This window comes from Heliangelus exortis, chromosome Z (genome assembly GCF_036169615.1).
Source record: "Heliangelus exortis chromosome Z, bHelExo1.hap1, whole genome shotgun sequence".
In the NCBI taxonomy this organism is placed as follows: domain Eukaryota; kingdom Metazoa; phylum Chordata; class Aves; order Apodiformes; family Trochilidae; genus Heliangelus; species Heliangelus exortis.
This window is the reverse complement of record NC_092454.1, coordinates 62947813-62974860: the sequence shown is the minus strand read 5'-3', so window position 1 is coordinate 62974860 and position 27048 is coordinate 62947813. Positions and strand designations below refer to the sequence as shown.

General features: G+C 44.6%; 1 protein-coding gene across 8 annotated transcripts in view; it reads right to left on the bottom strand.

Moving 5' to 3' along the window:
* ELAVL2 (ELAV like RNA binding protein 2) overlaps window positions 1-25981 on the bottom strand; it is a 79377-nt gene extending 53396 nt beyond the window's left edge. Inside the window, exon 1 of one of the 8 annotated variants that reach the window (XM_071730583.1) lies at window positions 25732-25981. In XM_071730583.1, the coding sequence (XP_071586684.1) occupies window positions 25732-25893 (162 nt within the window). In that variant the 5' untranslated portion in view covers window positions 25894-25981. Of the gene's footprint in view, window positions 1-12423; window positions 12795-22867; window positions 22973-25731 lie in introns of those variants that run through there. The other 7 variants (XM_071730585.1, XM_071730588.1, XM_071730589.1 and 4 more) reach the window with 7 other exon arrangements.
* Window positions 25982-27048: the final 1067 nt, after the last annotated feature.

The following is a 27048-nucleotide window of genomic DNA, read 5'->3' as shown; positions in this document are numbered from 1 at the left end:
GCAAGTACCACTCTGGAGCTATAGATCTAGTAGACTTACTCAGAAAGACTGCTCTGGCTGTTCAAGCCAGTCTTTTACCATTTCAGCACCATCTTCTAGTATGTAAATAGATGCCATATATGTTTCATATATGCAAAAGAACCAAGGAATTTCTATTTGTGCAACAAAAGCTAAGTTGGCCAACGTGGTTCGACTTAGCCAACTCAAGAGTTTCTGTCCAAGGTAATTCTGTCTTGCTCTTACAATACTAACAGTAGCTCTAGTTATAACTTTGGTCCACTAAGAAGAAAGATAATTAAGTGGTTTCTAATTCTTGGGATTTTTCTCTAATATTTTCTATAAAGTCTTCCCAGAGATAGAGATGCTTCCTAACACCTTTAGTACAATGTAACATTTACTCATTTTCTCCCACAGGCCTTGTCAGCAGCTAAACTTACCAAACAGAGCTCTTTCACAGAAATGATGCTGAGAAGTACTACAAAATCTTCTTGCTGAGCAAAAAGACTTGTATTTGTTTATTTCCGGTTCCACCACTAGTATTTTTGTCCTTTATGTGGAAAACATTCCAATTAAGAGGAAGAAATTACTAAGTCTGCCAAAACTAGAAGACTGACACTAGAGAACTGGCTCCGAAAAATAAGGTATTTAGCTATTTCTGTAAAAAGAATTTTCTTTTCTCTGCAACAGTATCTGCAAAGTCTGTCAGTACCCCAGTTCATGAACAGAAAGCCATAATCTTTGATGCACAACACAAGCAAAAAGAAGAGCAAACACTACAAGCAGGAAAGGTAAACGCCAGCATGGAAATTAAATTTGCAAGGAACATTACAACTGAGGACCTCTTCCATTAGCTCTCAACTAAAACACAAACTAATCAAAAGAATTAGCCATCTTCCACAGTAAAAAGTTCCCACAATAACTTTGGGTTCCACTAGAATCCAAGCAGTTCTGCATACAGATTTTCACTCTGAGAGTTACCTACTAGCAGTAAAGCCCAAGCAGAGGAAACAAGCATCCTTAACCAGACTGTTGGGTATTATGCAGGTTAAGAGACCTTTTACCCCCAAAACACTTTAAGGTTGCTGAGAGATTCAGCAATAGCTTCTGCAGACCCCAAGACAACAAGCTTAGTACACATTTACTCAACCATCAACTGCCTTCAGGTTTATCCTGCTGCTGCTTTTAAATAATGTTGCCAAAGAGGAGTAAAATACAGAATTGATTTTTCCCCCTCCTTGTAACATCAATTTCAACTATTGTTTAGATAGTACAACATTGTTCCTTTAAAGGCTAGAGATGAAGGGCAAACTGTAGATATACTTGATTGTTACTGGCATCCTGACAAGGTCTAAAAGACTTCATCTAGACCTCCTACTGGACACATTGCTTTAGTCAAGCCCTCAAACCAAAAACTTGGCTGGTATTGCACATCCAGAGCTTTACCAAAAGCAGATCTCCGCAAGCTATTGTTTCCTTCTCATGCAGCCCACAATACAGAAAGCAGATTATAAATAAAACAGTCATTTTAAAAAGTACATCCAATTGTTCATACCACAGCGAGTCTCCAACTACTGCTTAAATGCCTGCAGGGGAAACAAAAAAGTAAATACTCATGGTGAAACACATGACTCTTTAACTACTGCCCAAGTTATATCCTTCAACAGAAGGAAATTAAGTGCTCTTAGGTAAGATCAAAAGCATGGTAACTTCTCAGTAAGGAAAACTTAGTTTGCAGATCTGTGCTTCATAGTTTTTTTGTTGAGGATGGTTAAGTGTAAAAAGCAGAACTAAGAACAGCCAGTGAAAACAAGCTCTTAAAAACCAGTCACATCTTAATATAGAAGGAGGAAAAAGTGTTCTGAGCATATTTTTCAAAGTGTTAACAAGCTGGCTGATGACACAATGTCTACTTCGGAACTGTGGAAGTTAATTCAAATTATCAGCACTGCTAGGAACAGGTCATATTAAGATGTGGAATATGGAAAACAGAAGGAAGACTACAGAAAATGTGGGCCTGCTGCTAAATGGCAAAGGGTACTTGGTAGCAACAGACATGGTAGAGGCTTGACACAGTCTATGCTTTTTTCATGTAGTACTGGTCTTACCAGTAAAGATTAAGTACCAGTGGGACGGAGCAGAGAAGACTGAGCAGACTCCTTTTAGAATTCTCATCTCATAACAACATATTATGAAAACTTATTTCCATGATGAGCATGGAAAAGCACTGAGTAACTGATCTATAGATGACAGACTCTTTGGGCAGTGCAGAAGACATCCAAAGCTCAGCTGGGCACTGACTGTCCTGGGCAGCCTGCTGTAGGTTGACCCTCCTTTAAACTGGGGGTTGAACCAGAAAATCTCCCAAGGTGCCTGCCAACCTCTCCAATACTGAAGTATTTCAGTCATTATTATAACTGACTAACTTAATATATTAATATACCTTTGGTAGTTTTTAATGGACTAAAAAAACTAAAGTATGCAGTAAGGGTTGTTAACCACTAGCATCAGCTCCAGCCATTAAAAAGGCCTTGACACAAGTAGAATAAATTAGGTCTGTCATGTTCTCTCATAACTGGAAAGAGCTACGGAGAAGTTTCCACCATCCCTAAGTGGTGGAAACATGAATACATCACCCAGTCATCCCATTCTATGTGCAACAGCAAATACAGTTCATTTATAATGCACTTCCTAGACATTCAAATGCCTTTGCATGTACAAGTTTACATTATAGTAAACATACAATATCAACTTTTACCTTACATAACTGTAAAAAGCAACTATGCCTAATAAGCAATGAGAAAGAGTGGAAGATTTAAGGGTATCCAAGACATCAATTCCCAGCCCAACATTTTAGTTTTTAAGGTTTCAAACCAATACTTTGTTACAAACCACTCCAGTGGTGGAGCAAAATAAGATGGCATATCACACATGCCTTGTGAATGGACTGATTTTGTAAGGTGCCCCTTACAAAATGTACCAACAGTAAAGCAAAGTATATACATTTCTTACTCAATTAACCAGCATAAATAGAAAGAATTCACACATAAGACTCAAGAAACCTGTTTGGCAAAATAGCATTAAGTTTTCAAAGTATTAGTTCAATACTGCTTACTACACACATAGATTGCATCTCTATTCAATCCTCTACTTGCCAATTCCACTCCTCAGTTTATCAGATAAAATGTACTCTACAACAAGGCCCACGAAAACAGTGCTCTTGAGAGTAGATTGATGTATTCCACCTATGCTCAGAATAGCCTGTGTTGTCCAGTAATGACCATTTTCTTCTAAGCTTATAGCCCTGCCACTGTCACCAGCATGAATAGGTGAGTAAAAGCAGGACCTATGCAAAGAAAGCATTTCTTTCAAGAGTCCAGCCAACACGAACCTTATCTCAAGTAAATCAACACACTAATTAACACAGTAAAATAACATATTTAAGAAGGAACTGAAGAGAAATAAAGCTTTATGCTTCAGTACTCTTTTTATAAAGATAAAACTCCTGATACATCAAATTGGTACCCACCTCCCCAGTTCTGACATCATTACTGCCAAGTCTACCTCTTCAAGTCCATTTGTGACACCTTCCTTATCAATTGGAGACAAGATGTGTCATGCCTTTATAGAGGCTTCAGAACAGAACTGAATTTGAACTAACAGCTAGCTGTATGTAAGCTCTTAAAAAAACAAAGACCGGGGAACAAACTGTAGCAGAAGGGAAACTTTTTTTACAGCGACTATTGTGTGATCCATTGTGTAAGCCCACTGTCACTGACTCTGGCTTTCTAGGATTTCTTCCCCTCCACATATCAAATCTTGCCTATAGAATTATTCATCAAGACGACTCTTCACTGGCACCTCCAGAAAGTAACAAGTTTTAAGGCTGCCTTACACTGAAATAATTCCTTCTCTTATCTGTTGAATCTTTCATTGCCTAGAGCACTTGCTAGATTAATGAGTACACCTGTGCTTGTCTGTTAGAAAAACTTCTATAGTGTTGTCAAGTTAGCCATCTTCTAATTACTTATACCTTAAGTCCAACTAACTTTCTACTGAAAACCTACCCCACAAAACATGAGTCTGCCTATTCAGCAGAACCATAATTAGAAACAACAAAACACTACTCTTAGCTCTTGGTTATTCAATACACCTTTTTTTCACATAGAATAGGGTTTTCAAATGCCATACGCTTAATGCATGAGGCATTAGAAGCAGAGCAGAGACATTAAACTGATTAATAGTCCAGGCATAATCAAAGGTCCAGGCTTTTAAAAAGTCTTACCAGTGTCCTGGCTCATTCTGAGGGAGAAAACTTACCAGAATGTTCCAGAATCATCTGCAACTACTCAGAAGTGGCTACTTCTTCCAGGGACTTTACACATATGTGACAGCTCCAGCATGGCTGCATATTTGACTTCTTGACTCATCTTATATAAATTTATAGTATTTACATGAAAAAGGAGGAGAAAGCTGATACCTTAATAGTAACAACAGTAGCTTACTGCTACTGGACTGAAAAGCATACAACTGCAGTATCACCTGCTTGCTCATTGCCAGGGGGCCCCCACAACTAATCTACCTGAAATCCTCACAGATTACACTCAATTTATTCAGATCAGACAATGTAACAATAGCCAACTTCATAGAATATTACACTCCTTTTCTCATGAGAAAGTAGAAAATATATGGATTGTAAATTGCTGGCATTTATATGTCAACAGAATCCTTTCCCTACCCAAGTATCTGTGGAGTGGAAGAAGCAGGAAGAAAAGAAAACAAGCACAGGTCTGTTCTTGTACCACTTCCAAATATGTTTTACTCATGCTCAGCAGTAGTGCAGCAGGTTTTAAGGGTGCCTACATTTAGTCTAAGTTAGATTACTTTCATAATGAGAAAAAAAAAGGCAGGAAAATGTTGATTAGCCAGTAAAAGGCTGTACTCTGGCTACACCCACACAGCACAGTAAGTCATAAGCACTTCCTAATCAAGGAACTGCGAAACAGTTCAAGGAAAATATACTGCAAATAACTGTTGTGAAGTGTGCTTTTTAGAGGAAGCAGAGACTGCCAGCTGCTCACCGTTAAGAATATTCCAAATGCCACTCTCCTTACTAAACTGATTACATGCTTCCAGTTCACTCCAGAACTTGACCTTGAGGAGAGGCTATTTTCTATTTAGCTGAAAGGTTGTTAGAAATCCGATGTTTTTACAAATCTAATGTTGGACTGAAAAGATGTATTAAAAATTCAGGCAGGTATATTTCTTTAGAAGAGGGTGATCAAGCATTCCTTTTATGACTCCTTCTTGACATCACCTGGAAAGAAGGAGTTTAAAGATCTTGCCTAGATATTGGAGAACAGCTGTAGTGGCAGAATCCATGAACACCTAGTCATGGAACAAGGATTAGTAAGGACATCCAGGAATTTAAGCTGCCTACTATAGGTCTGGAGGTTTTCCCCCTCCTCAGATAATTAGTCTATTTGAGGCTTTTTGTCTATTCACATGACCGGATTTATCAGCTTGGATTGATCAAGTTTCCACAAGTGATCACTCCCACATTTTAGTTGTATGGCTGGACCTTTTGCTAACCCCACCACAATCCTACCTCACTCAAGTAGGACACATCAAAACTATGCTCAGGATTAAATCCTCACCAGGGGTCTTCTCTTGAGAAAAGTGGGAACCAGGATGGCAGCAAGAACAAGACACTACCCTTAATTCTATTTTATTGTACTGAAACATTAATTTTGGTTAATGTTCTAGTTTTATAAAGCCCACATCACATTTCAGTACCATGATGACTAGTTACTAGCAGTCCCACAAGATCAGTGTCAGACCTACTCATCTCCTCCCATTCTTCAAGAGCTCTTTTGGGTTTGCAGATGTAACATGACTGTATAAGATATCAACTATTTTGGTTATGATCTGCATAGATAATACCAACTGGTAACTGGAATGAATGGCCATGAGGTGGAATGCACTAGAAGTGCAGTTTAGGATCATTATTTTAAGTGCCTTCAGAGGCCACTTGTATGAGGTATTCATTGCACTCAAATGCCTGCAGGCAGTGAAGGACCCATTAGTATCAAGGCAAGGCAGCTGAAGCACAGCCATTAGCTGTTCTCTTCAAAATAGTCATGTCTTCCAGCTCTCCATAATCCTCCAGTTAGTTTACCTGCTACCCACAGAAGATAATGGAAAGTCTGCTTAAACATATACTGCACTCCTTCCTACCTCCAAGCCTTAAGAAAACTATCCACATCATATTGAAACTTAAGTATTTTGTAGCAAACTGAAGTAAACACAGAAGAACTGCCTACTGTAAAAATACCTGAGCCCAAGGCAATACCTAAACTATTTATGGTTTCTGCCTCCCCTTTTACCACCACTGCCTTTTGCACTCAGTTTTAACACCATCTCTGCATCCTAACCTCCTCAATGTCACCAGGTACTGTATAGCACAGAAAAATGGACAGCAAGTCAGGTACTATTGATATAAATAATCACCAGTTGGCCACATATTGTTAATTGCAGAAAAGGCATACTACTTCTGCATACCCCTTTCTGCAAAATTACCAGCTCATAACCAGAAGCAGAAGTAGATTATTGCCAAAAGTAAGTAGTTCCAATCAAAGCTGTTGTGTTTTTTATTTACTATACACAAGTCTCTCCAGTGCATAAAAGCACAGAACAGCGGTTGCTCCTTTTCCTCTCCTACTAAGTTACCATTCAACTACACAATGCCAGTCACCTCCACGAATCAGGAAGCTGGAAAATAAACTAAAGTTATTTCTAGAACAAGGATATCCAACTTTAACACACCATGAAATAAAATATAGACTTACATTATGTTATAGTATGAACAGGTTTACTCTGATCACTACAGCCATGTTCAGCCTTCTGACCTTTAGCCACATTTTTTCATTCATTGCCTCACATTCATTTCTTTTCAAGCCACATTTTTTACTATAAAGACTGTTGTAACAAAGATTAGTATCACCCACAGCAAGTTATCCTGATCCACAGGACACTGAAGGACCTGCCTCTGAAAAAAGACTATACATGGCCAAAGCTCAAACATGCTTTCCTTGAGGTGCACCCAAAACCCCCTTTGCAGTAATAATATTGCTTTTATATGAGTTTAAGTGGTGAGCTTGGCTATAATTCTTAATAGCTTTACTGGCAGACAGATTGGGTCAATGTTGGTCAGTAGCTTTCCCAGTATAGCTCACCTCTTACCAGACAGAACATCACTAACATCAACCCACTAAACATCCCAGCTGCCAAAAAATCCTCAACTGGCTCAGGACTATCCTTAGTTATTTCCAGAAAACCTGACAGCCACTGCTCTCAAGTGGTTCATGCAGAGGTGCGTCTTTTGAGCTCCAAGAGGACTCTGAAGACTACTTAAAAATCTAAATACGGAGCCTGTTTTCCTCTAGGTTGACACACACCAGGAAAACTCAGACAGATCTTTGAATAGGCAAACCTATGCAGAGGAAGAGGCAACTAAACTCTTTCCTCTCAAAGGAACAATACCAGACAGTACCTCAGAATGAGTGAACATTTAGTTCTACTACAGCTCACGAAAAAGCTTGGGAAAATACTGTTAACTGATGCTATGCATTAAGTGTAAAGTAAGACTCAAGGGCAGCTGCCCATGTGCTGAGTAGGTAACAATACTAAGGGTGAAATGGCTATCCCAAATACCTGCAGCCTGAAGGGCAAGGAGTGTCAAGTAGTGTTACCACTACTGAACAGTGAAAAGGACTTAATTTCACTTTGAAAGGCACTCATAAGAACAGCCAGTGGTTTCATATTGTGCTGGCATTTCTTGTTATTAAATATTTCAGCTTGGGTTTGTCAGCTTCTCTCTATATAAAGCTTGTATCACATAAAACTCAAAGCTACAGCACATCTTCCAAACCAGTGACCTCTTGAATAGAGCAGCTTACAAAGCAGAATCCGATCTTGCCATCTTCTGCCTACAGCAGCCTATTCCTCCAATACAATTACAGCTTTTTATGTCAGATACAGCAAGTAAAAGCTACTCCACTCAAAAAAGATCTTTCAACCTTGATATGAAAACAACAGTTTTGTTTACCTGAGGTGAGTTAGTTTCCATTTTTTTTAGGACTCAAAGGACCCTCTCATTCTTTTATTTCTGTCCACTAAATGCATTTTATATACAAGAGGTAGGTAGATCACAGTCATTCAGCCAAGCAGAAACTCCTGGAAGTTTCCACACTGACTCCCTGTCCAGACAAGTTCAGCCAGGTGATCAGACCAGGGTTGCTAATGGATTTTACCATGTGTAGGCTGGAAACCCTTTAAGGAGGAAGACATCATTTCCTTGGACCCCAGGGTCACTTACCAGCTCTTCCAGTGGGGCAAAAGCTTCTCTGGCGCTACTCAGCTCATTGCCTGCCAGGACCTTCTTCCACACATGTAACTGCTGGGTCCTAGCCTACCCACAACAAGGCTGCACACTGCTCCAGCCTGACTTGCAAAGGGTCCCTGGTAGCCCCTTCCTCTAACTAGTCCTGGTCTCTCCAGGTAGCAGCCCTGACTTTGAGAACATCAGATATGCCCCCCATCAGATGCTGTCTGTAAACTTGGTGAGGGTCAACTTTCTCCCCTTCCCCAGGTCACTGAAAGAAACAGTAAATACAATAGGTGGATGGCAGAGTCCTAGACATCCACTTTTAACAAGCCTCCAGAAAGGTCATCAAGTTCTAACCACTGAACTTCAAGCTCAAAAATCCCACCAGTCTTCCATCCAGCAGTCAACCCACCTAAGCCTTCATGTCCTGAAGCTGTTTCAAAGACCATGGGAAACCACATGAAGAGTCATGCTCAACTCAATGCAGATGACATCTATTGCTCTGCTCAATCACACTTACTTCAGAGAATTTCCAAAAATTCACTGGAAGACTACTTGTACTGTGACTTACTGAGGGACTATAGTGAAGCTCCACTCACAATCCTTGCTGCACTCACTTTTAAAAGCAGCAAAGCACATTTTTCTCCAGTTACCAGGAACCTTCCTGACCTTAATCCATGAAAAGTATTAGGGGCCTCATCATGACAGCAAACAATCCTCTCACTACCCTCAAACCATGGACCTGAAACAGCTGAGGTTTCTCAAGAGATCCCAGACCCAAATCTCTTCTATTCCCAGTAGCTCTTCTCTCCCTATGCAAAAAGAGCTCAGAAAAACCTGTCAGTGAAGACTAAGTCATTAAAAGCACTGAGTATTTCACTGAGCTTTTTATGTCTGCTGTCAGTAACTTACCCATCCTATTCAGCAGTAAGTCCATATTCTTCCTCACTTTATTTTTCTATTGCTACAGTACTGGTTGTCACAGTTTAATGCTGGGCCAGCAATTAACTAAATGACAGGTGCTATCTATTAATCCCTCTCCCCTTCCTGATAAAGAAAGGAGAGAGAACAAGGGAGAGAGACTTATGGGTTGGAAACTGAACTACACAGCTTTAATGAAAGTAATAATAAAACAAGAAAAATATTAAATATTTACAAATACACAAAAAAATGATTGCATTCCTTCCACCTTTCCCCACATCACCACTGAGGCTGCAGGGCAGCCCTGGGAAGTTCAGGCTGCACTCCTGGAGTCAGCAGCAGTCAGCAGCTGAAGGCAGGAACACAGATTCAGACTGGCATGGACTGGGACCACAGGCAGATGAACAGACACAATCCTCCCAGGATGCTGAAGAAAGCAGGAAGAAGCAAAAAAGGGCCAAATGGAAGGGCAAAGAGGCTTGACCTTCACGATCCCTTGAATTTATACTGAGTATGATGCATACAGGATGTAATACTCTGCTAAATTCTGGCCACCTGTCTTGTCTGCTCCTCCCTAAAGGAGGTTGCAGGTGTGACCCTTTTACTCCCTTTCTCTTTCACAGCGCAAGATGTTGCTCAGAACAGAGCAGTGGCCTTGGTTCTGCAGCTCTAAGTATAAATATGGAGTGTTATCAGTCCTAGAAGCAGACACTGTCTGAGAAACTTGCTGTTAATTTCAGCAAGTGCAGCTGCTTAGAGAGACTTAGCTGAATGCAAAAAATACAAGACAGAAAATCCACTCTGTCCTGGCCCAAACCAGGACATTGGTACAAACCCATATTAATGCCTTTGACATCTTTTATCAACCTCAGCTGAGCACTAGCTTTTTCAACACCAACCCTTTATTCGGTGGCATTACTCCTCTTTATGTCCCATCCTCACTGCCATCTCCTCCTGTGCAGCTTTTTTTTTTGGACCATTACTTGGTTACTAATTTACTCAGCCCAATATGACTAATAATTTCTGTAAGTGCTAGAAGAGCCTCATACATCTGAGCCACTCTTCTATACAAAACAGACTGTTTTCCCCTCTTTCCAAGAAACCCTGTATACCTCCTTCACTGGACAGAAGCCACATGAGCAGTCCCACAGATCTGAACTACTAAAAGATCTCTACTTCCCACTGTGCATCATATCAGCTGCATAAACTTGCATACAGATAAAGGGTATGTTCTTTTGAGCTGCTTTATCCTTTGAGGGCACTCTCATTCCTGTAACAGTCTGTATTAGAGCTTCAGTCTCCACCCTATTCACTTAAATGCAAGTTGGTTTTAGTGCCCACATCTACCACCCTTCCATACCTAGTTTCAATTTCTTCTCCCCAAGCTGGAAAACCCTTTGGCATACACTCTTGCCTTAATTTACCCACATCTCTCACTGTGTCCTCATTCCTCAAAGAAGAGCACAGTCATAAGAAGCAAAATACTATACACAACACCAGCCAAAGTCATTTACTATCTGACAGAGTCTGCTTCATCAAAGCTCCTACCCTTGGGGGTTCAGAAGCCTCCTCAACAGCCCCCATGTCCTTTCCTTGCACTCCCAAAGCTGTATGGCCCACTTCAGTCTTTCCTTGGCTGTCACTGTTGTCCACAAGAATAAGCAGCAAATAGCAGGCAATTTTCCAGGAGCTGGATGAGCCTCACCAAGCCCTCTAGAGCAACAAGAATGATGAATTTCTGACAGCAGTGACCCTCTCACAACAGCATGTCTGTAAGATGCCCCAGCACCAAATTAAGTCAATTCAACCACTACCATCAGCCTCTACCTCTAAACACTGGTGGTTATTATGGCTCTGCACTGGCAGTGCAAATTCAGATCATCATTCATTCCCTTATTATGAACACTGAAAAAGAGGACACACACTAGAAATGGTAACATTTACCACTGGATAAAATCCAAGACCAACAGGCAAGTTTTAATACCTACTAACTTGTTAAGGAGGACAGAGCTGAGAACTGAAGCTGCAGCTGCTACCCATCTGAGCATACTGCCTAATGCCTTTAACTCTTTCATTGATCCAAAGAAATACAAAAGACCTAGGAGCGATGATTTAAGGTCTGTCACTGCTGAGGAAGCAGAACTGTGTACCTTGAATCACTACAGTTTACACAAGACATTAACAACAGCTACCCAGACCAAAGGAATGTGGTAGGCCCAACAGTTGAGTTCTTTCTCTAGCAGATGAGAGAAGAATGAAGCAAGTCAGACAATGGAAATACTACTTACCTAAATAGATTAAAAAAAAAAAAAATAAAAATTCAAACTTCTGACTCCCTTTTGGAAAGGATCTGTCATTGTCAGGAATATCTGATCTAACCAACACTTGTTCCACAACCATTTAAAAACTTAATGTGAATTAAGACAAAAACCTGTTGTCAGGTTCTAGTACAGAAATGTAACTATCCTGTCTGGGGAGCAATACTTAAACACAGAAACCATGTCTTCCTGGAATCACAACTTGGAGTACAGAACAAAGCCTTTCATTAATAACACCCTGGATGCACATTCCTGGGCCACTTTAAAGCCCTGTTACTCCTTATTAACTAGCAGACATAGCAAACTCTCTCTGCTCTGGAGAGTAGACATTCCTAAATTCAGAAGCATTTTAACAGCACAGTCATCTTCACCTTTACATATGATCTGTTTAGCAAAGTATGTCTGGCCACCAGTACACTGCCTGTTTTTGAAATTCACTGCCCTCTGACACAGACTGAGCCTCTGACCTGTGTTGTGGGCTTGCCAGATACCCAACTGAGCCTCCAACAGGAGAGGAAAAAAAAGGATGATAATGCTCATGGATCAAAGAACAGAAGAGGAAATCCTGCACCAATTAGCATCACAGGCAAAACAGACTCAACCTGAGGAAAAATTAGTGTATTGCAAATTAAAAGAGATGTAGCTAGAGGGGAAACAAAACCAAATTTAAGCAATGCCCCCCTCACCACTACCCCCACATTCCCTGGCTCAATTTCAGTCCTTCATTCCTAGCTCCTCAGTCTCCTCCCCACCCCGCCAATCTCCAGTGAGGTTATAGAGGACAGGGCTTTACAGACACACTTTTTCCCTGTTCCAGCAAGGGCCCTCCACAGCCAGCAGCTCCTTCACAAAACATCCACCTGCTATGGCACAGGGTCTTCCGCGGGCTGCCACCCACATATCTGCTCCAGCATGGTCCTCTCCATGTGCTGCAGGGAAAGGCCTGCTCCACCGCTGCCTCCTCCCAGGGCTGCCGGGCTGCCAGCACCACCACCTCCTCCTTCTGACCTCTTCCAACCTCACTGCTCGCAGGGCTGTTGCCTCCCACTTGTCTCCCCTCATTCCTCTCCACTTGTCCATTTTTTTGTCCTTTATTATGTAGGTTTTCATAGAGGCACCGTGGAGTCCCTCGACAGGTGTGGCTGGCTGGGTCCTGCCGCAGTGAGGCTGTTGGAGATCCGGCTGGAACCGGCTGTGACCAGTATGGGCAGCCCTGGCCTCCTCCCAGAGCTCACCGGGCTGCAAACCCAGCCCCACACACAAGGATGGAGCAGAGGGAAAGTCAGGCAGTCAGCTCCTAACCCAGTCCAGACATTGTAGGTCAGCATTACCCAAGCAGGAAGTTACCAGAGGAAGAGAAGGCAGGAGCCTTCCTCTGAGTCTTACTTCCAGTTTTCCTGGTAAAATCTGTGGAGTTCAGGAGAACTGCAACAATTTATAAGAAGTGCTGAGGCTTTAGACAAAACTATTTCTCACCCAGCACAGGGCTAGACAAGTATTAGCAGAAGTATTTTTCCAGGACGAAGCACTGCATCTGGGTGCCTACCACCACATAAAGTCCTCTACTGACATGCAACAGGAGAAGGTACCGGATGAAGTTTGGTTTCCTCATGCTACTTTGGCTCCAGACTTCAGACTGATACAGAGACTGAAACTAGTTATTTTGTCCCATCTGCCTGCATCTGACACTGCATTACGTGGAGGACACCTTCTGCAAAATGCTGGCCTCACCAGATGATTAAAAGCAAGACAACTTTACCCCTCAAGCTTCAAATGAAGATACAGAGGGACTTGTTTTGCTGAAGCAGGGAAGAAAAGGCAGGAAAAAAACTACTTTTAGAAATACCAAGGAAGCAGCCTGTTTTGTAAATGCCATAGAGACTTAGAGAGCTGGACACTGAGGTCCCTCTAGGATGGGAATAGCTTCTCACTATTTAATCTCACCTGGTTTTGCACTACACAGGTAACATCCATTTTTGAACAGGTAACAACAGGAAGAAAGGCTTAGGCTTCCAGCAAACACTGCCTTCGTACAGAGGAGCAGCCATCTTTCACCCATTTTCAAGTCAAGGCTGGACAGAACCTCTCTTGTGAGTAGACCAGCAAGTAACCGAAGCTCTCAGGCAAACTTTTTAGATATTTAAGATTAGAGCAAGATGATGCCACCAGAATTTCAATCTGTAGGCTGTCACTGACATACAACTGGTGTTGTAAGTATGCAAGTCAACTCACCACCTTCCTCAAGTCAGGAAAGAAAAAACAGCTTCCTGATGTGCCTTTCTTTCTGGTAGATATCAATTATAACAACTCATAAGCTGTACTCACCGTAAGCTGTACTCATCTGCAGAGCATTACAACTTTCATGGAGTCAGGCATACCTTAACAGGTGTCCCAGGAGACAAATCAACATAAGGAAAACGTGGAGTTGGTGAAACAAGTCCAGAGAAGAGTCAGTAAGATGATCCAAGGGCTGGAGCACCTCCTCTAGCAGGACAGGCTGAGAGCTGGGGTTGTTCATCCTAAGAGAAGCCTCCAGGGAGAGACCTTAGAGAAGCGTTACAGTACCAGAAGAGGCTACAGGAAAGCTGGGGAGGGACTTTTTACATGGGCATGGAGTGGTAGGACAAGGAACTGTTTCAAACTGAAACCCAGCAGATTAGATTTAGTTTAAATACTAGAAATTCTTGACTGCAAGTGGTGAGACACTGGCACAGGTTGCCCAGGGAAGCTGTGAATGCCCCCTCCCTGCAAGAGTTCAAGGGCAGATTGGATGGGGATTGGAGCAACCTGGTCTAGAGGGAGATGTCTAGGGGGTTGGAAATAAATGACCTTTAAGATCATTTCCAGTCCTAACCACTCCACGATTCCATGATCAGTTTTACAAGTTATCAAATTTGAGTCACAGACACTGCCCCAAATTTATCTTCGATTCAAATATGAAAGGCATTTTCACCTCTTTGCTAGATGCATGATAAAATACTTCTACTTTTCAATAAATGATGCTTTTATTCCTATGTAATCCTGTTGTACTACCTCTATTTTTCCCCTGACAATTAAATAACCCTGCAGTCCATACACACTACAAATGACAAACATGTACTATCTGCATTCATGCATTCAAAGCTGCCCAAGTATTATTAGATGTTGTGTAAATCATGCTGTACCAGTGTACCATCTAATATGCATTTACATAGGTCAATGGAAAGTCCTGCATATCTGTACTGTATTTGATGGGAATTTAGTCTGACAGTATATACCAATATTACACAAGATTGCTATGCATAAAGTAATTAAACTGTGCATTATCAAATTTAATTCAAAAAGGAAATTGTCCCTACCAAAACTATCCACTTAGTCCCTACTCTTAGACATTGATTCAAACACCAGGATTCAAAAATCCTGGTGCATTTACTCACTCTATCCAAGTCACACCAAGGTAACTAGTAACTTTACTTGGCATTTCTTCAGAAATACTGACATCCCTTGGTTCAGAACACCTAAACATGTTTCAAAACAGGTAGTCTTTATGCCACCTAGCTACACATATACCAATTTGTAAAGATCAAAGGACATTCCCAGAAGAAAATAGGCTGTAGTTTTGCCACAGCAAAAATCTGCAGTATCCACTCCTTTTGTAAGGAAAGACTAGCTTATCATATAAAAAAATAACAGAGCTTATCATATAAAAAGATAACGGAATCTACATTTCTTCTACTGTTACCCAACTTAGACAGAAAGTCCCTCTCACACTTACTTTATCAGAGATTCACAGAATGCTGTGGGGGTTAGAAGCAACCTTTTAAGTATCAGCTGGTACCCCCACCTCTGCCCTTGGCAGGGTCACCCCTTTCACTGATTAGGTTGCTCGAATCTTTTTATGTCTTTGTTGCACCTCTCAATGTCATAGTAGTTTCTATCTTGTAAACACTGAGGTCTGCAAGAAACCTTCCACACCAAAAAAAGTAACTCTACAGCTTAACTATAACTTCAGCAAGTAAGAGAACCTTAATCATCAGCACTGTAGCAAAAAAACAAAAAAAACCCAAAACAACAACAACAACAACAACAAAACCACACGCACAAACCAACACCACACACACCTTTGGTCTCCATCATCAGGATGGCTAGGTTTATATCCTTAAGCTGCATTGGTTCAGAGGAATTTCACTACGAGAACCACTCTCCTTATAAAAATAGCTTTTATTAAAATACAAGCATAAGTCCATTTAATTTTCTTTCAGTTTGCTCAACTGTTACAGAGAAAAATTCAGCTACTCTGCTGGTTAATGAGGCTGTAATTCTCATCTTGCCTACCAACATCTCAACCATGGATGCAGTCCAATAGAAGTGCTATTGCAATGCCAAGTTTCACAGTTTAACTATCTGAATTCAAAAGCAGCTTTCTCACTTCATGCAGTTCACTTTGTCATTAATTTTCCAGTATCCTTCAGAATGAGTGCTGTGGCCAGACTAGCAACAGCAGTTTTAGGTCAGGAATTCAATTCTGGGTTACAGCTCAAGGTGTAAGCACATCAAAATGAAAAAGGAAAACTCCTTAATAAACTGCTTCTTCACTACTGTATGTGTGGAGCACATGCGTAGTTTGTTACAAACAGCATATGGTGGTTTAGAGTTGTGACTTTAGTTGTCCCTCTTTTGAAAACAGAGCAGCTTCTAATGCATATTTGGGTAGAAAAGAACCACAGCAGGAAGTCTACTGAGATTTCTAAGCATGTTACTAGAGATAAAAATAGTATCCTTGATTACAATTATGAAAGCTATTAGGATTTAAAGACTCAAATTTACAGGATTTAAAAGCCCTTCTTTTCTCAACTGTGATATATATGCAAGCAAGTGTTCACCTCATACCTTTAACTAGTTATGCCTGCTGATTCAAGACTGGAAGTGAACAGTAAGTCCCAAGATCTTGCTTTGCCTTTAAACTAGGTTGCAGCATATGAAATGGATGAATAGAAACAAAGGTCACAGCATTAGTTTCCTGGCATTTCAAGAGGATGAAACAAATGGCACCAAAATGAGGACTCTGTTACAAAAATACATTAGGAATAAAGCAAAGGCATGTTTGCTGCTAGCGTTCTTGTGATACGCATGTATATGCTCAAAGCAAATCCGTAAGTCCAATCACCCCCTCCTCTGAAGAATCTTTTGCTCTGCTGTGACAGCCACAAAACCTATTCCCTCCTGCACCCAGCTTCCTCATCAAGTAATAAGGAAAAGTTACCCTTTTCATAAACCCAAACTAGACAGCAAGGGAAATGCCCCCCATGTTACATGCAGTTCTCAAGATCTTTTGCAGCAGTGTTGCAAGAACCTTAACTTTTTCTGCAGGCAAACAAGTACATTTATGCCCCTCTAGCTCCAGAAGCTATCAAAAGCTATTTGGCCATTTAGCGTACTTCTCCAAAGGTGCTGCCTAAGCGCAGGCACAGATGTTTCTGCAGCATTTAATGGAGAAGACCGTAACTTCCAGAATGTGTTCATAGATAGACTGAAAATATTGAAGTTAATTACAGATAAGTGGAGGAGCACTCCACTAAGATCACATGCCACAAACATTTACAAAACAAAAAAGCGCCAAGCTCACAAGGCCAAGTATAAACACCCTCCCCTTTTCTGGTGTTTATGTATTCTAATCTCTCACTTTCTACTTCTCACAGGAAGCCTACAAACAGCAAACTGGTTCTTGATTGCACTTTGTATAAGCAGTTTTAACAGCAGGCATAACCATGATATCCTTAGCCTACTTTATCTACATCAAGCTACCTTCACAGTAAGTTTCCCATGTCAGTACAGAAAAACAAAACTCTAACTTCCCGCACATAGACTGTCCAAACCACAGTATGCAAAGAGACACAGCTCTCTTTTTTTAAATACTTTAAAAAACACTTTTCCCTACCAAACTCAATTTAGGCTATACACATTAATGTTTAGAATCCACAACTCACCTTGAAATTAAAGGTGAAACTATTTTAAGGAGCCCTTTCACTTGTTTCAAGTCCCACGGCACATAGGTACAGATGGAGTATTTGTAAAACCCACAGGAACACTACCTCAGCCTGACAATTCAGACAGGTGGAAATGGCCTAAGAGTTCCCACCTGTTTTCTTCTGTCCTGCCTCATCCCTTTACCTCACTCCAGGTGATATGACTGAAATCTTCAGCAAATCAGCCAAACCTAACCAACAGGCAATTAAAAAAGCCAGGAGGAAGCTGACCCCTTCTGACCATAATTCTACTGCTGAAACAATATATAAGTAGAACAGTATTAAAAAATATTAGCAGCAAGTTAAGAACCAGGGATGCTCCTGATAGATGCTGAATTTACATAACTTTTCCCACTCCACAGCTGATTGTCCTTTTCTCAAATCTTGTAAGTTTAAGTTACTAAGGCATTTGTCTACAATTATGTATCTGAATTTCCTGGCAATTAACAATGTCTGGGGTCCTTAAATCATTCTACAATGTCTTCAGCACTTCAGTTATTTTCCAGCTTCTGGGTCACCTGGTTAGCCACTGCAGGCTAGCTGGAATATACCTATTTTTTTTGATAAACACAGCAAACTGTGACAGTAATTCTTGCTATGTATTACACCTCATCTAGCCTGGAGCATGTGTCTTCAACTTCTGATAAACAGCAGCACATCATTTGAGTAATCAGCAACATCAGGACTGCCTGTGGGAATGGCAAATCACAATTGTTTTAAAAACTGAAGCCTAGGAATGCCTAGGATGAGTCTCATTCTGATCCTAGGGGGGTGCACGCAAAACAGTTGAGCACTGCTAGAACATTTAAACACCTAACACTTATCCCAGCTTTCTATTAGGGAACTATAGCTTCTTCCAAATCTGCATTACATCAATGACAATGACTATGACTTTCAAAACTAATGAAAACCCTGCTGCTTAGGTACTGAAGTACTATGAGGAACAGGGATTCAAAGAGGACAGAAAACAGTGTGATACTAATTTAAGATCCATCTGGAAAGCTTCAGTTTGTTCCCAATTGGAATTTTGCAAATGTATGCAAGTAAGACCTCATTACAATTTTCGCCACTATAAAATTATTGCTCCTAAAACTCCAGATAACTCTTACCATCTGAGTCCAATGTGAACTGCGAGCTACTTCAAAAACATCATGTGGGCTTACAATTTTTAACTAACCTTCTGAGAAACCATGCTTTTGTTAAGAATTCTGCCATGAGCAATTGTGTTTGATGCCATCTTTCCATGGTATACTGTGTGCAGAGCTGTATGCCAAAAAGTATGCAAAACAGCAAGTGCTTGAAGATAGAGGGAATACCAACAATTAGCTGTTCTCTTACTACAGCTTCTGTCAAATTCAACATATTTAGTTGCTCGGTGGCAAAATATTAGATGCTAGGAGTCCCTACAAACCAACAGAAATGCCTACTGGGCAAAAGCAGCTCACTCAATATTGGCAGTTTCTCTGAGCTTCAGTTGGAATCAATCAAGAATCCTGCCTCTTATTTTGCCATGAGAAACTCAGGATGACTTTTTAAATTTCAGCAGAGATTAAGCAATAAAACATCTTGATCTGGCTCACCAGTTGTAACAGCTAAAAGCTACGACTTCTAACACGGTTATACCAGCTTCTCCAGAACTAATCCTTATGAGTAAGTCAAATTAGGAAGATTTACACAGGCAACAGATCAAAAAACATGTAGTGGTTTCCCTCAGAATTGGAACTACAGCTGTCAAAACCCAAAGCACTGTCAGCTAGTCCTGCCTGATAGTACTATCATTTCTGAATTTATTTGGGGGCTGTCAGGAAAGGAAAGATCTGTGCACAACACCACTGGTCTCTCACTTTTGAAGGCTTAGCAACAGCTAGTAACATTCAATCCCCCCTATAGATAATAACATCTATTTTAAAAAGCACTACAGTACAAGCAAATATGGCTTCAGAGCAAGACTGGAATATATATTGATCACAAACTGAATTTATCCATTAGCTAACTATCAGTTTTATTGCTATTGAGACCATCAGTATAATCAAGTATAATCAAAAGCCATTATGCTGAAAGATAGCAAGAGTTTTACCTACACAAGCAGCATTTCAGCATCACTTACTGGGAAGCAGCTTGCACTTGAATCCTTGTACTATTTTTACCTGCAAACTCCACATCTGCAGCAGCATTGACATATTTTAAGAAGTGCAAGAAAGCTAAAGTATTCCTCGGGCTTTTAGAACACTAGGTCACATCTTAGCTTTGTGTGTCCCCCACACACAACCCCCGCACAAAAAATTAAAATCTATCTAGCATCACAGGGGCTTTAGCAGATTTCATCCTGAGGTTTCACTGTATTTGAATACTGCCATATAGAAATATGGGAAGAAATCTGAAAGGCTTTGTCTTTTTTTTTTCTTTTTCAAGCAAGATACTCCAGATCCAGCAGCTATTTAGAAAAACTCTAACTTCCTACATGTAGATCACCTAGCTCAATCTGAAGTATGGTAGTTCACAATTTTTGAATACCTAGCTCAATCTGAAGTATGGTAGTTCACAATTTTTGAATAGGCAATAAATGTAAGACAACAAAAATACACTGGTAAAAGGATCTTCTCCTCTCACTGAAAAAAGAGCTTTTAAAAAAGAATCCAGGGAGGGGAATGAAAATTGATGTTCACATTTCTATGGCAAAGTCACAATAAATTTACATATAGAAATATATTAGTCGATAAAGCCAGTAAGAGGAAGAGATCTATGCAAATATGAACATATTGAAGATGTATCTGTCAGCAAGACTAAAGCAATTAAAAACCTCTACAGCATAAAGCAAGGATCAGCGACTCCACCAGAACAAAACCATAAAAGACAGTTATTGCTAAGTAAAAATACCAGTTCAGCCACCAGATATTAGAAGGGAACACTAAAATTGTGCATTGTCAGATTTTAGCAAGCACGGTAGAAATTCCTTTGTAGTTTCAAGGTCACTTACATGTGTCTATAGTTGCAAGTGCCCTCAATATATCACAGCAAAACCCTCGAATATCTACAATTTCTGATTAATATCCTATTTTAAGCAGTATGTACCATTTATGTATGTATGTACCATTTATGTATTTAGAAACAAAAAGATTTATGTGTAAAAACCATATAACTGAGTCCACTCTTAAATGTATCATCTCCAACACATTATTTTCAAAAGGACAGGCAAGAGAGGGACAGGGAAAACTGGATGCAATTTCAGGATTCAAAATTCATGGTACTGAAGGGAAAAAACCATGGAGCTCCAGCTAAGAGCCTGGTTGGTGTCTGTTTCCTCAAAAGAACAGGTTCCTGCTTACTGGAATATTTTTTCTGGACTCCCTCTAATTTAACATTGGCAAAGATTAGTAACTAAATAAAATGGCATGGAGCATTTTAAAAACAGGACCCTTCTAACTTTCAAGAAATTACACAGGCTCTGAAATACTCAACTTATCAGGTTACTTTACCAACTATCAGTTGTAAAAAGACCAGATGCTTAAGTCCTGTGTAGCTGCTATACCTTAGTACCAAAACCAGCTTCTGAAATCCATCAATATAGCAATACATTTTAGTCTATATTATAACTTCTACCAAATGGACTACAATTGAGACTCCTTAATTTCGTTTTTGTTGAGCATTTTTGTGATCACTTGAGATTGATTAGGTTTGGATTTATTTTTTGTCTTTCTGTGGCTTTTTTTAGTATCAGCTTTATTACTCTAACAAACTGTACTTTTATTAAAGAAAATGTACATAAGCGATTACAGAGATCGAAGGGATACCGAGCTATTTCGGTGTTCCAACTAGCTATCTCACCATCAGCGCTATGTAGATGAAACAAAGCCACTTCGCTCCCCGCATCGACGACGCAAGGACGAGGCGGCTTCATTTTTATCAGGACAGAATTAAAAAGGCAGACAACACATGCGAAACCGAAGTAAAACCCCCTGCAAAAATAAGAGGTGACGGCGTGACCCCACACACGCCCAGTCAGCGCGAGGCCCTGCATCTTGAACACCGAAACAACCCTCGAAACACCATAAAACAGACGACAGGCGAGCCGCGCACCTTCCCAAGCGCCCAGCCGCCCCCCAAGCAACAATCCCCCAAGCTCCATCCTCCCGCTCCGGAAGGGCCTGCACGCAGGGCTGTACGCTCCGCACCTCTCCCCCTCGCACCGGCGCCGACAGGGCGGACCGCCAGAACCAGCCTGCTCGCCCCGGGGCTACCGAGCCAGTGCTGCCACCGGCCATGGAGCCCCGCGCCCCTACCTGCAGCCGCTGCTCCAGGGACAGGACACCTCCGCACCGCTGCGCGCCCTGCGCTCCACCCCGCCGGCGCGCTGCAGCCGCACAGGTGCGCCGGGAACTGCGGGCAGCCGCAACACCCCTGCGGCTGCAGCACCCTCGGCAGCCCCGCTCTGCAGCAAGCGACGGCCCCCGCGAGGTGCCACCCGCGCCCGGCCACTGCCCTGGGGCTCAGGCTGCTCCCCCGCCAGGCAGGAGAGCCCGGGCAGAGGACGGCAGATGCACTATTGTAGACACAAGCAATCCGGGTAGCGAAAGGTCGGACCCAAACAAGAGGGAGAGTGTGCGGAAGAATGGGAGCTACGCTCAAGGGGTACGGTGAGGTGGGGGACAAAGTATTTCAGAGGGATGCGCAGACAAAACAAAGGGTTTATTGGAACAATGTTTTGTCGGGAGAACAGGTTCTAAATTAGCCCAATTAGCAACACATGGGAAAGGCGGGAGGAGAGGGAAGAGACACACAGAAAAAGTTCTAAAGTTAAAAACACTATGAAGCCCACCTAGTATGAGATAAGGGGAGGAGGAAAAGAGAAGCACGATCCGCAGGAAAAAAAAAAACAAAACGGAAAAAAGGAAAAAAAGGAAAGAAAAAAGTCTGCAACAAGAAGCCCCCTTAATGGTACGCTGCAAAGACCTTGGAGTTTGCAATCGGGAGTGCACAACACACGGGCACCCGTCACCTATATCTGGGGAGGGGGAAAGTTCTCGCACACGCCGTGTTTCCACCATTTTACGAGAGCGAACCTAGTCAAGTATTTGGGACCCTAACTCAGCCTCCCCCTGCCACCCCTATCCCATGCCGTACACCCCAAAAGGCTGCAGCCCTTCTCCGGATCTGCTGCCCCGAAGGAGCGTGGCTTTCACCCGGGGAAGAACGCGCCCGCTGGCCCCACGGGTCTGCACGGCGCCCCGCGACTACCTCACCTGGTGCCAGCGATGGTTCCGGAGCCGCCCCACCGTAGCACGGCGGTGAGGAGGAGAAGGCAGGCTTATATAGGCGCCCAGTGCCCGCCCCGGGGCCGCCGCCTGAGTGACGTCGCCGACGGCCACTCAAGAAGCCCCGCGCCCTTCGGGGCCGCGCCCCCGGCCCAGCGGGCAGCTCGCGGCGGCCGCCCTGTTCCCCGCCGCAGTGGTGTGGCAGGACGGGCCCCGCCCCGCAGCCAAACACCTGCGGGCAGCGGGGAAAGTGGGGCGGCGTGCTGCACCGAGCAGCATAGGGGGCGGCAGTTCTCCTTTCCCGCTAACCCTAGAAGTTCGGGCGTCGGGTCCCTTGAGGGACCCCGGTGGGGTCTGGGAGAGGGTCTCTACAGTGTTTGCTCATCTTTCCCGACTTTCACGGCTTGCCCCCTTCCCCTGAACACACCGAGCCGAGGAGGTCCGCCGCTGCCTCCATTCGAGGAGTGGCACACGAACCCCTACCCCACCCGTCCGACAGGGCACGGCGGGAGCGAACATCCCGCAACCCCCCTTCGGACAGTCATGCTGGCTCGGAGACTGCCAGCGGACACCACCCGCTGCGACAGCACCGTCTCGTTTCTCGGCGGCGCCCACGGCGCGGGTTGCCCTTCCGCCCCGGGAAACCCCCCCGAGGTGCCGCTCCTTCTGGCCCGCCGCTGCCCGTCCCGCGGGGCGCGTCCCAGCCAGTGCCCGAGGGGATGGCTAGTGCCAATGGAAAGAGGTGGGGGGGAGTCGGGAAGGCGGTCCCCGAGGGGTCCGCACTGTTTGGTCTGTCCTCCCGGGGACTGCACTGTTTGGTGTGTCCTCCCGGGGACTGCACTGTTTGGTGTGTCCTCCACCCTCCTGGCTCTGAAATGCTTATGTCAATACAGTGAAAATAAACGTCTCAACGCCGGCATCACCACCGGTTCTTGGAAATGAGTTGACGGAATACGTCCAACTACCGACATGCCCTGTTTTGTACAGTTCTCACTTTAATTATTTTAGTATGTGAAATAGGAGGGTACGGAGCAACGTGTAGGGCATAAATTAAACAACAATGGCAGTGCTAGGAGCCGGTCCTTGCCGGAAGCATACGCTGCAGCTCCAGCGTTTACTATTGCCTCCTTCTCCTGCCCGGACACTCCCACCGCCGCGGGGACTGGGGACAGGAGACGCGCCCGATGATGGGACGGACGCCCCGTCCGTCCCTTCGCGCCTGCATCTTCTCTCGCATCCTCGCCGCGCCTGCCGGATACAAACTTACCCCAAACTCACCGGGGCCGCCCCCCGCACCTCCCGCCGCTCCAGTAGCACCACGGACAGAGACCTGGGCCGCTGCCGCGCAAACACCGCGCACAGAGCCCTCGCAGCGCCCCGACGCCCCGAACAAAAGGACGCGCCCCCTCCCACAGCGGGTTAATCATCCACGAAAAGACTCGCTCCCCAACCCCCGACCCCATCCATCGTGGGTAACCAACTTCTAGGGAGAGTACACTGCTTCCTCTCACCACGCCGCCCGCACCCACTGACAATACGCGCTGCGCGCTCTTGTTGCCGCCGGCCACGTCTTTGTGCGCAATGACAGGCAGCAGCCTCCCAGCCCCACGGGATGCCACGGAACGCCGTGTGTATAATGCAATTAGGCGCGGGGGGTCTTATCCTGGCTAATCTGCAAATGCAGGGTGATCTCCTCAAAGCGATCGGCCTAACTTCACCCACGGGGTGCGGGTCCGTCCCCTCGGACGCGCCCCGCAGAAGGAGACACCTCCCGAGCTGGAAGGGCGGGGTGGTATCGGAAACTCTGCAGCTGGGTCAGGACAGGTAGGGATGCGCACGCCGTCCTTCCCAGGGCTCGATGCCGTTCCCCTGCCCTCCCTAAGGCGCTAACACCTCTGGCAGTTCGACTGTCCAAGCGCGCTGCAATACGCGCGAACTGACTTATCCAGCCGTGTCGCCGGCAGGAATGGTGTCAATACGGAGCAGGCATAGGTAACCAACGTAATTCTACACGGCATGCACCTCGGGCGTTCCTGCAGACCCTATGGCACACATACAATCACGTAGAGAATCAAGCCACAACTTACCTTCCTTCCCTCGGCTTAATAAAAAAAAAAAAAGAAAGAAAAAAAAGAAAAAAAAAAGTAACGGTGCAGTTCTCCCAATAGAGAGGAGTAAGAGGCAGATGGAGAGTTCTCTCAAGACAACACACGAGAGCTAAATTTGGGACAGTTCTAAACGGAAGAGGGGGAGAAAAAAAAAAACGCAAAAAATCCTTCCACCCCTCCCACAACAGTGCAACAGTGGGGAAAAAAAATAAAAAATAATAAAAGGGAAATTAAAAATTTAAAAAATGGGATAACTCAGAGAGTGACAGGACTACCCTCCTTTCGCAACCCAACAAAAAGAGTGGATGGAGGGAGAAATAAAGGAACAAAGAGCAGAGGGACGGAAGGGCGATTTAAAGACGGTCGCTCTCTCCCTCCCTGCCTGGCGGTCCCTTCCTAGCGGCTCGCCACCGGAATCAGCTGCTGCATGGCGGAGTGCGCGCGGGGCGGCGGGGGAAGGACGCCGTGCGCTGCGGTGCGATGTCGCGCCGTGCCGTGCCGGGAGGCGGACCGCTCCGCAGATTTATAGCAGCCCCGCCACCCGGTTCCCTGCCTGCCGCCGCGCCGCGCCGGGCTGCGTGCTGCGTGCCGCGCCCGCCGGCGGGACCTGGGGGCGCGCGCGGGGGGCGTGTGTCCGCGGGCGGCTGCGTCCCCGTCCTCGTCCCCGTCCCGCCCCCAGCCCCCCTTCCCCCCCTCCCCCTTCCCCCCCTTCCTCCCTCGGCCCGGCGGCCGCCCCGCGCCTACCCCGACGCCACGCGCGGCAGCGTCTCCGCACCCCGGCGCAGCGTAGGCTGCTGGCGGCGCCGCGCTCCCCCATTGGCTCGGCCGCCGCCCACTCGTCCCGCCCCCGGCGAGGCGACGGCCGCCCATTGGCCGCGCGGGCCGCCACTCCGGCAGGGCCCCCATGGCGCCCGGTGTCAGGCTGCGTTGCGGCGCGCGGGGCCGCCCCCGTGGGCGCGGGTGGGCCCGGACGGGGTCCCGCGGGTGGGCAAGGCCCGCGGCCACGCGCCTCGCCCTCATCCCTCCTCCTCCCCTCGGCACAGCACGGCGGCCCCCCCCGCCGCCCTTCCCACGCCGTGCCCGCGCGGCTCGCGGGGGGCGGGGCGCTGCCGCGGACAACGGCACGAGGAGGCGGTGGCGCGTGCCCTCGGGGGGCCACGTGGGAGCGGGGCGGGGCGGGGCCGGGGCCGGGGCGGCCGCGGTGCTGAGAGGGGTCGCGCTTGGGGCGGCCGGCGCTGCTTTGGGGGCCTCTGGGGTTGCCTTGGTCTTCCGCTTTTCTTGTTTTGCCTTTTTTGTTTGTTTGTTTGTTTTTTTCCCTTCTTATATTTTTCTTGCTTTTTTTTTTTTTTTTTTTTTTTTTTTTTTTTCCATCCCTCCGCTGCACGCAGTTCTGGCCGCGCGTTCCCGGCACCGTGCCCGTAAAGTTTGTACCGCTGCTCCGGCACTGCTCCAGCGATTTGCCCTTCTTGGAGTGGACGTATTAATGAGTGATGTTCCTTGTAAAAATCATTGCGGGTGGAAAGAAGGGTGAGAAGGAAGAGAGGGAAAGGAGAGGAGAGAGGGAGAAAAGGAAAGAGAAAAGTGAAGGAAATGGAAAGGGAAAAGGGGAGAAAGGGAAGCGCTTTTACTCATTGTGCAATAGATTCCGAAGTGTTCAACGTACAGAAGTGTTTGCAGAGACGAAAGAGAATAAGCAGGTGGTGGATGGAAGAAAAAGATTCTGCATGGTACTCAGAAACGTGCTTTTTATGCCTTATATTGCTTGACCTTCATTGTACTTGACTTTAATTTCTTTACAGAATTTGAAGTGCTTCCTAGGCATGGCTTTTCTTTTGTGTCTTTTTAGCCACAGAACTGTATAATGTATTTCCCATGCCAGAGGACCTAGACCCTGCAGAAATTGCTTATTTAGAGTATTTTGATATTTGCATGTGGCAATGCAAAAATAAAGAGGCATGCAATTTCTTATACAGACCTAAAGCAGTGCTTCCTTGCAGTGTCCTTGAGTGCTTATAAATGATTAATACAATGAAAGAGAAAATATGCTTGTTTATGTATTCT